General features: G+C 35.3%; 1 protein-coding gene across 1 annotated transcript; it reads right to left on the bottom strand.

The window, feature by feature from the left end:
- Positions 1-9,570: 9,570 nt before the first annotated feature.
- LOC141699572 (uncharacterized) lies at positions 9,571-10,740 on the bottom strand. Its single transcript, XM_074503504.1, has one exon. It carries the CDS (start codon positions 10,738-10,740, stop codon positions 9,571-9,573), a length of 1,170 nt encoding a protein of 389 aa, XP_074359605.1.
- Between the last annotated feature and the right edge of the window lie 486 nt (positions 10,741-11,226).

The raw sequence follows: 11,226 nt of genomic DNA, 5'->3' as shown, positions 1-11,226 counted from the left end.
GAGTGTCGGATGCGGGGAAGAGCATCATTGGACTCATATCCCAATCTTTTACGAACTCCCGTATTGGTCATCACATAGTTTATGATATTCAATTGACATCATACATACGGAAAAAAATGTTTTTGAAAGCAAGACCATAAAAAAGCAAGAGCGGATTGCAAGCATTTTGGGTTGTTACCACATATGTGGATCGATGAGAAAGGAAAGTCACCTAAAGCACCTTATTCCCTTACTTGAAAACAACGTAAACTTTTGTGTGAATGGATTAGTTCACTAAAATTTCCGGATGGTTATTCCTCAAATACATCACATTGTTGTAATATTGAGGAATGTACATTTTATGGATTCACATCGCACAATTGTCACATTTTTCTTCAAAAATTATTGCCTCTCAGAATTCATGAACTTCTATCGGCGCCTATTGCTATGCAATCACGGTAATTTCTAACTTTTTCCAAAATTTATGTTCATCGGTGGTTACAAAAACCGACTTGGAAATAATGGAAAAATTGGTTATCAAAGCGTTGTGTTTGTTGGAAACGATTTTCCTCAAAGTTGGTTTCATTCGATGGAACACTTGGTTGCACATTTAGCCAAAGAAATTAGACTTGCTGGACCTGCTTATTGGCATTGGATGTATCCAATTGAGCGTTTATTGGGCAAATTAAAATAAAAAGTCGGAAATAAAGCAAAGGTTGAGGGGTCAATTGCCGAACGATATATGGAGGATGAGATTCTTAATATTTGTTCATTTTATTTTGCCTCTAACACGATCCATAATAAGGTACGTCGTAATGAGGTTTTATTTGATGTGCAAAATTCCGAGAATTTAGTAGTGTTCAAATATCCAATTCAATCTCTTGGAAATGAAGGAAATCGATACATGAGTGATGACGAACGAGAGTTAGCGGAAGAATATGTTCTTTTAAACTCTCCCGAAGTTCAACCTTATCTAAGGTACCAAAATCTTACTTTAAAAAATATGCGTAATAATTTTTGTTAATGACACATGTATGATTTTTGTTAATTTTTGTTTATATTTTAGGAAGTACCAATCTCGTTTTAGGGACTTACTTGATGGGCCGGTATTAAAAGTTATGACTTTTGAGACTTGTCAAGTTAATGGATATACATTTTCAAAAAAATCTGCATCTGGTTCTGTTATTGTTGTTAAAGGAAATTTGCACGGAAATAATCTTGATTATTATGGTCAACTACAAGAAATTATTAGACTTATTTATCAAGGATGCAATCATGTATATTTGTTCAATTGTATATGGTTTGATAGTGTTGGTAATGGTGTGAGGATTGATAAGAATCGTGTGATTACAATTGATATGTCTTCAAGATTGAAGTCAAATAAGATTTTTATTTTAGCTAGTCAAGACTCACAATTATATTATGCTCCTAGTGTATTGGATCCAAAAGCGAAAATATATACGGTGGTCAAATCTAAAAGTCTCCCAATTGATGAATCTAACGTTGCGCAAAATGATATAGAGGACGCTTTTCAAGAAGATAGATTTAATGCATCGACCTCATTTTCGCTCTTTGTCGATTTTGCACAATATGTACACATACCGTTTATTTTTCATAGGAAAGTTGGATCCGATCCGGAAAATTCCGTCTACACTACACCGGCCGCCATTCGTATTGCGGTAAATGCATTTTACGTGATTTTATGACCATTTATGTGATTTTAAATGCATCTTTAATAAGTGAATTTATATGTATTTTCACGTACTTTTAAATGCATTTTTATGTGATTTTATGACCATTTTATGTGATTTTAAATGCATCTTTAATAAGTGAATATATATGTATTTTCATGTGATTTTAAATTCATTTTATGTGATTTTATGACTATTTTATGTGATTTTAAATGCATCTTTCATAAGTGAATTTATATGTATTTTCATGAGATTTTAAATGTATTTTTATGTGATTTTATGACCATTTTATGTGATTTTAAATACATCTTTAATAAGTAAATTTATATGTATTTTCATGTGATTTTAAATGCATTTTTATGTGATTTTATGACCATTTTATATTATTTTAAATGCATCTTTAATAAGTTAATTTATATGTATTTTCATGTGATTTTATGACTATTTTATGTAATTTTAAATGCATCTTTAATAAGTTAATAGATATATATTTTCATGTGATTTCAAATGCATTTTTATGTGATTTTATGACCATTTTATGTGATTTTAAATGCATCTTTAATAAGTGAATTTATATGTATTTTCATGTGATTTTGAATGCATTTTTATGTGATTTTATGACCATTTTATGTGATTTCAAATGCATCTTTAATAAGTGAATTTATATGTATTTTCATGTGATTTTAACTGCATTTTTATGTGATTTTAAATACATCGTTAATATGTGATTTTATATGTATTTATTTGATTTTAAATACATTTTTATATGTTATTTTATATGCATTTTTATGTGATTTTAAATGCATCATTAATTTGTGATTTTATATGTATTTATGTGATTTTAAATGCATTTTTATATGTGATTCTATATGCATTTTATTTGATTTTAAATGCATCGTTAATTGTTTTAAATGAATTTGTAGGAACGATATGCCGCCATTCTCGAGCGCATACCCGCGGAGGTTACACAAATGGGTGATCGGGATGAGTCGTGGGATTGGTGGATGGATGCCTTGGAGGTCCCCCAAGGTACAAGGCCGACTCATCCTCATCCACTCCGAAACAACGTGAAGCCATCCCCGACAATGTATATCTTGCCATCGTGAGGAATGTGCTTACGGAGATCCGTGCTAATCCAAATCGGTTTGCTCGCCAACTTTCCGATGCGGAGATAGCTACATTCGCACGTACCACTCTCGAGGCCTCAGATCTATCCTCCGATCCTAGCCAAAGGTTGTAATGGAATAACCTTATCGGTGGCGAGATCGTGCATATCGTGGGCTCCTTGATTGAAGATATCGTCCAAAAGACGGAAGCTCGTGTTGCGGAGGTATAATTTTTGACCTTCTTGTTTATTTATTTGTTTTCAATCACATGTAAATTTTGTTTCTTCTTTTTAACTAGTTTAATCAAACTTGTGTATCTAGGAAAACAATCGGCGTGCTATGGAAGTCGATAAGGATTACACGTCCGAGGATGAGGCCTCCGATGATGAGGACTTTGATGATGGGGGCGGTGATGGCGGCGGTGATGGAGACGATGATGGCGGTGATGTCGGTGGATTGTCCGATGTTGATTTGTCAGATTAGTTTACATTGATCGGTTTTAAGACTATTGTAATTTGCTACTTTGATGGTTATGTGATATAAATTTAATACGTTGTTATGGTTTAATACTTTATCGGTTATTTAAGATTGCTTATTATGTAATGATTGGGTTTGATCCACCGGTTATCGGATTTTGTAAATGATTTCGTAGGATTTAATTACTATTGTTTAATCATTAAATTTACTAGTTTGGTGGAATGATTTTGAGTAGTATAGGTTATTGATTGGATAGGAGATTTTGTTGTGAATATTGTTTGGTTGTGAATATTGTTTGGTTGTTTGGTTTGGTTTTATATAGGGATTGCAGAAAAACCTGCAATTTTTTTTTAAATCAGACCTTAAAACCGACCGACAATAGGCATAACCGACCACTTTTGACCATTACAAAACCCAGAAAACCGACCGTCAAGTGACATAACCGACCATCTTCTTCATAAAACCGACCGTTTCCTTCAGAGGGTGGTCGGTTTTAAGACGGTCGGTTATGACATTTGAATTAGCTTCTGAAATAAAACCGACCGATGTGCACACTTTGACAACGGTCGGTTATGAGTTCCAGTCAACTTTTTAAAAACAGACATAACCGACCACCAACGGTTGGTTATGATTAAGTGACGTGGCAACACGTGTGCACACGTGTTGCCACGTGTACAGAGTATCCCCACATTTTAATAAAATGCCCAAACACTTAACCGACCAAACATAATCCGACCAAAAGTCATAACCGACCAGGCTAAAACTGACCATGCCCTGTGGTCGGTTATGACTATTTTAACTGAACATATTGCCTCTTAACCGACCGTTTTTGACGATCGGTTTTGTCCTCTTTTCTTGTAGTCATGCAAAACTCATGAAATAATGTTTAATTCAATGATTGTTCAAAAACTCAGTCCAACAAATGTTACCTAGAATTTGAAGAAAAATAGTAATTACAAATTTTATATTATTCTATTCAGTTAGGACGTCTACTTCTTTTTGGTTTAAATCTTTGAAAATATTTGATATTTTAATAAATTTACAATACCTACTTATAGTTGATTATAAAATATTTATTTAGTTTAGAATCAATGGCTATGATTAATTTATTTAAAATAAGGGTCCTTATTAAATTGATAGTACAGGGAGCCAACGGCCAGATGTTTTATTTGGTTACTGGATTACTTGATTGTTTCTTTATGTTTCAATATATGGAGGTAAGTTTTTTATCCAAACTTTCTCATAATTTTGAAATTATAATTATATGTTTCAAAATTTGAAATTTAAATAATTACGCCTCGGCTCTACTTTATTGATATGAATTTTTTGTCAAGTACAATTATTTTGAAAAATTATGATTTTCAAATTAAGTAAGAAAATCAAAACTTTGGATCCATGTTCTGAACCGCTTTAGTATCGATGCATAAATCCAGAACTAATTATGACACCTCTCTAGTGCATCCCGATTCTCAATTTCTGATATCTTACTAATGGACGTAGTACTAACTTGTGGAAAATGTCACCAGTTTATACTTTATAGTGACTATTGAGTTTCTGGATCATGTCACCGATTTATTGTGTACTTAGTTATTGGACTTGACTCCCTAGTCTGCTCTGTTTGTTTACTTGCTGGACTTTTTAACTCCCTCTTTAATATTTCAGGCTCTCGGTGGAATTGTTGAAATTTTGAACAATTTATTTGATTTTTTTTGTTCATTGCGTGTACAGTTACAACCTTTTTAAAATAATATGGTTGAAATCAAGAAAAAATATTAATTTATTAAGTTTATTATTTTATGTGGAGTAAAAATACACTGTGTCCAATATGTTGCACTGGAGAAAAATATTATTTTAGTGAGGTTATTAATTTATTGATTATTACTTCGTCGAGGTTTAACTGCAATATTTTTTAAGGTTAAATATCAAAGTGGTCAATCAAGTTAATACGATATATTAATTTAATTATCAAACTTAATTGGGCATCATTTGAATCACATATGAAAAAAATAAAAATAAATTAAGGAGAAGCACATAAACTTACTCTGGGAAGGCTTGGTTGAGTGCAGGCTTATCCAAGAATGCCAAGCAAGGTTCCATCACATTTCGGAATTTGTAAACGAGACTAATATATTTATAATGCATTTATATATTTGAGGACAAAAATGAGCCTCTTTTGCGTTGGCTTTTTTCAAAACAATCACCCATATGATACTAATAATGCTTCATCAGATCAAATTTAATGTCACAAATTCTTACAAATTAAGGGTGACAACGAATTCTAGATATACATGCGGTCCCTATAGATACAGATATGCTTTAATTATTCCTGATAAAATTAGCAAAAATTTCGGAACAAAAAGCTTTTTTATATGTAGCGTGAGAGTATGTAATGCCTATTAAGCTGGTAACATCATATGCCAGATAAACTTAAACTAAAATTAAAATCCAGCCATTTGGCAGAGCACATATAATTTAGCAAGATCAAGATGTTTACTATAGCTTCATACATGTCTTAGGAATCTAAAACTCATGCCATATATATTAAAATTCAGAAAGTAGTTTTACTCAGAATGGCGTCACATCAACCTGTTCCTCAACTATAAATCTGGTCGATCATCCTCATCCTTGGTTTCAGTATCTTTTTACTGGTAACCTTACATATTTAGGAAACTGCAAATGTCACCGCACAATGGTAAGATTTATATTTCCTGACCACGTAATTTCTAAGCAGAGCGAGCAAAGGAAAAAACAAACTAAATAACAGTGGAGACCATCTTTAGATAATTCCTAAACAATTTAGTTTTTCAAATAATCAAGATGTCCCAAAAACAATTACCACACCACTGATCAGGGCCCTCTTTAGTTTTATCTTTGTATAGCATATTCAGGCTTCGCATTAGCTTCAGATATATACGAAATTTAATTAGACAACCCTAATAGAAATTTTTAGAATGCATATAATACTCAAGATCAATGGAATTAAATATACATATATAAAAAAAAGAACCACGACTGGTTACCTGGATTAATTTGAGTTGGGTTAGCCATCATCCTCGATGCACAAGAACTAATGCACGATCCTCAAATGGAAAACAAAATACAAGTCCAGCTACAAAAAAAAGCAGGTGTTGTAGGCAATAATAGCAAAGCAGTCAGACAAAAAATTTGAAGAATTTCAATGTACCCAACTAAGCGGGATTTAGAAAAAAATTGAGAGTTTAGTATGCCCTCAATAATGACGATGACAACACTAAGCGAGACTTAGTATGCCCCCTAATGTTGACGGTGCCAACACTAAGAGGGACTTAGAAAAATTTGATGAATTTTATGTGCCCCATTGTTGACAGCGAAAAACTACGAGATACTCAGGAAAAATTTAAACAATTTGATGTGTCCATAGTGTTGACGACAACGGTATTAAGAGGGACCTAAATTTTTTTGAAGAATTTGATGTGCCCCAAGTGTTGAGGCGATAATACTATATGGGACATGGGAAATTTTTTGAAGAATTTGTTGTGCCCAGTGTTGGCGGCGCCGAAGAAACACTAATAGGGACTTCAAAATAATTGGAAGAATTTGATGTGCCCCCTATCACATTTGAGGTAGAAACGTTTTGTTTGTTTTATTGAAATAAATATTAATTAATGCAAATAATATCTTATAAATTCATGGTGTGCTATTTTTCATAAAAAATAGTACTCCCCCCATCTCTCCCAAATATTTACATTTGGGTTGGGTATGGAGTTTAAGAAAAATGATAAAGTAGTGGAGGAAATTTAAAAAATTGAGTAAAGTAGTGGGGTCGATTAATATTATATGTATACAGTGGATATAGTGGAGAGAAGTAAAGGATGTAGTTATTTTAAAAATTTAAAAAAATTTACTATTTTTGGAAAATTTTGAAATATAAACAATTGAAAGGGATATTTTAAAAAAAAGTGTAAACAAATGGGAGGGAGAGAGGGAGTATTGATTTGATTTGTTGTTGCATGATCTTTGGCTTTTTCGATCATCAACGTGTCCAGCCAAGTCGCTGTCTGAGTACCCGTTTAACAAATTGTTTCCACTATTTATTGCATACACCAGACCATACTCCAAAGTTCCTCGAATGTATCGAAGTATTCTCTTAGCTGCGTGCAGGTGCATTATCGTTGGCTTCTCCACAAATCTGCTAATTATCCCAACTGAATAGGCTATGTCGGGTCTCGTATGCACCAAATAGCGAAGTCCCCCAACTAGACTTTTAAACTGTGTAATATCAACAAGCTTACCCCCTTCATCTTTTGTAATAGACTCTTTTGGATCCATCAGAAATTTTGTTGGATTGCAGTCCAACAGCCCAAACTGTTCGAGCAACTTTCTAGCATACCTAGCCTATTTTATCTCGACATAGTCACTGCCTTGCTCTACTTCCATGCCCAAGTAATATAACAGCTTCCCCAGATTGCTCATATCAAATCTCTCGCTCATTTGAGTTTTGAAATCCCCTATCAAAGCAGTGCTCGTACCAGTCATCAATAAATCATCAACATAGACACCAATAATTAACATATCTTCCCCGATTCTCTTGGTATATACAGCATGTTCATACGGACATCTATCAAAACTGAGTTCCTCTAAACACTTACTTAATTTTGCATACCAAGCCCGGGGAGCTTGGCGCAAACCGTAAAGTGCCTTGATCAGCCTACATACAAGATATTCCTTATCCTTCTTCACGAAACCCTCTGGTTGTGTAATATATACTTCTTCCTGAATTTCTCCATTCAAGAACATAAATTTTACATCCAAGTGATGTACTTCCCACGAGTTCTTTGCTGCAAGTGCTAGAAGAAGTCTTACTATTTCAATTCGAGTGACTGGTGCGAAGATTTCATCGAAATCTCTCCCTTGTTGCTGAACATATCCTTTTGCTACAATTCGCGCCTTGTGTTTTACTACCTCTCCGTTTGCGTCCTTCTTTAATTTAAATACCCACTTCAACCCAATTGCCTTGTGTCCGGGAGGAAGCTCAGTTTATCTCCAAGTCTGATTCTTTTCGACCGAATCTATCTCATTTTTCATCGCCTATTGCCAGCTGTATTCGTTCACAGCAGTGCTAAAATTCGAAGGCTCCTCTACTCCCATCAAATATAGCTCGTCCTCATCCAACTCTACCTCTTTAGTCTCATTGTACACTTCATTCAAAGATCTAAATCGTCTTGGTTTGCTGCTAGTTGTGGAATCTGATTTTGCACTTGAATGACTCGAGTCTGAGTCACTTTCACCTATTTCTGAATTTCTTGTTCCAGGTGTTTGTGACTCTTCTGGATTCCCATTAATACTGGCATTTGCACCTCCAGTAGCGACATCAACAATAATAAATGTTCCTGCTTGTACTTCTTGTCTGCAACTTTCATCAACTCCCCAGTTCCAACCCTTTCCTTCCTCAAAGACAAAGTCTCGCGAAATCTTCCCTCTTTGCCTTCAAATTTCCCTATTTTTGTTTGATGAGAATGTCACGAAAGACATTAAACTGAATGTCGAATGGCCTCTCCCCATAGCATTGATGGTAACTGTTTCTCTTTTAAAAAACTCCTTGCCATTTCGACCACCGTACGATTTCTTCTCTCAACTACACCGTTCTGGTGAGGAGAATAGGGTACGGTGAATTGTCTTATGATTCCAGCTTCTTCACAATAGGAATTGAAGGCCTTGGACGTGAACTCTCCACCCTGATCGGTTCTAAAACTTTTGACCTTCCTTTCAGAATTCTTTTCGACCTGGGCCTGAAATTTTTTGAACGTCTTAAAAGCTTCATCTTTACTCTTCAACATGTATACCCACATGACCCTGCTAAAATCAACCACCAACAACAAGAAATATTTATTCCCAGCAGCTGTCGTGGGGTTGATAGGCCCGCAAATATCCCCATGTACGAGCTCTAAATCTTTCTTGGCAGTATAGCACGCCTGATTCCGAAACGATTTTCGAGTCTGTTTTCCCATTAGACAACCTAAGCACACCTCCTGCTGATTTTTGATATCTGGCATTCCCTGTACCATCTTTCCTTCTAACGTCAAATTCATGGCTTTAAAATTGACATGCCCGAGTCGAGCATGCCATAACCACGAGATGTCATCAACTTTCGTCAAACCGCATTCAGTACTTTCGCTGTTGATAATTAGTTTGTACAGCCTATTCATGGAACGTTTCACCTTCATGACTAACTTTCCTCCATTCTCATGGACCCACAAAAAATCCCCATGCATCACAACTTTATTCCCTTCTTCGAATAATTGACCTAAACTAATAATATTGTTACAAAGAGTAGGAATTTAGTATACCTCGTGCAACATTTTGTCTTCTCCATTCTTGTATTTCAACACGATTTTTCCCTTTCCCTTTATGTGCACCGTTGAGCCATCCCCAAACCTCACCAAACTAGTAACACTTTCATCAATTTCCTTGAACTTCGATAGTTGCCCGGTCATGTGATTACTAGCCCCGTTATCTAGGTACCACATGTTGGAATTTCCTTTCCCCCTTTTCGCTGTCTTGTCGAGCTTTGGCAACACCTTTTCTTCATTGATCAACATGACTTTGCCTTTATCTTCTGCACTTTCAGTTAGGAGAAGTGCTGGTTCATCATCTTGCATCTGTGCCAGGTTCACTTCCTCCTTGGTCTCTCTCTCGCGTCTTGGTTTCTTACAATCTGCAACATAATGTCCGTAGCCTTGGCAGTTGTAACATCTTACTCTGCTTTTATCACGAGCCCCTCGCACAAAATCTTTTCCAGCCTTTCCCCCTTTTGCAGATCGTTTCAGCCACTCCTCTCTCGTGAGAAGCAATTTCCCTTCTTCTTTTTCTCTCTTTTGCCACTCTTCCTCTGTAAGTAGTAGTTGGCCTCCACTCATGTCATCTGGCCCTTTGATCCTTTCTTCATGCGCCTTCAAAGAATCAATTGTTTCTTCAACGCTCATGGTCTCTAAATTCCCAAATTGCTCGATCGTTGAAGCAATTTGGAAGAACTTTGCAGGCACCGCCCTCAACAATTTTTTCACAACGTATGCCTCTTGAATCTCTTCTCCCAAGGCTCGAATGTTGGTCATCAGTGCATTGAGTTTCATGTAGAAGTCGTGAAGAGGTTCTGACTCCTTCATCACCAATGATTCAAATTCAGCCTTTACTATTTGAACCTTGGCCTGTTTCACACGATCCGCTCCCAAGAACATAGTTTTTATTGCCTCCCAGGCTTCCTTCGCATTCTTCTTCTCAGCAATTGACAAGAGTATGTCCTCCGGTATACTCTGATAAATAGCAGCCAAAGCCGTCTTATCCGTCTTGTCCTCAATTTCTTCCTTAGAATTTCCAGGTTCTACTGCAACCCAAATCCCGTGAGCTTGCATATTCACTCTCATCTTCATGGCCCATGCCGTATAATTTCCCTTGTTCAGCATAGGGTAACTCAACCCAATCGTTCCATCTTTAGATTTACTTGTTTCCATCGCTACTCTCTTTGGCATGTATTTTGGCATCCACCACCGTTACCTGCTCTTATACCAGAATGTAGTTCACGAGTGTAGATTACTTGTTTATATATATAGAGTGTTTGATTATGAAACTATAAAACAAAGTCTGCAACGCTGAACTCCTTATCTTTATTACTAAAACAATATAGAAAACAAATACCTGTTTGTAAACCAGGTAATGACCTACAAAATAGGAAACTAACTTCTTAACATAACTCCACTACTGACCATTTATTCTACTACTTCCTAAAACATCTCAACTAGCTGGAAGACCAAGTCCCAGCATACAACTCGATAAATAAACACCTAAACAAAAATATTATCTAATCAAACAAGGTAAAAATAAAAACCAACATATCATGTGTGTATGTATAGGTTTCAGACTAATAATTTGGTTTTTAATTTTTTTCATTTATATTTCTAGGGTTTGTTTAGATAGGACTATTTGGAGATGTAATTTAT

Source organism: Apium graveolens, chromosome 1 (assembly GCF_009905375.1).
Source record: "Apium graveolens cultivar Ventura chromosome 1, ASM990537v1, whole genome shotgun sequence".
Lineage (NCBI taxonomy): Eukaryota > Viridiplantae > Streptophyta > Magnoliopsida > Apiales > Apiaceae > Apium > Apium graveolens.
This window is presented reverse-complemented; position numbering and strand designations above follow the sequence as displayed.

Bases quoted from the DNA above. Each gene is read 5' to 3' on its own strand.
- LOC141699572 (XM_074503504.1), bottom strand. From the start codon at position 10,740: ATGGAAACAAGTAAATCTAAAGATGGAACGATTGGGTTGAGTTACCCT.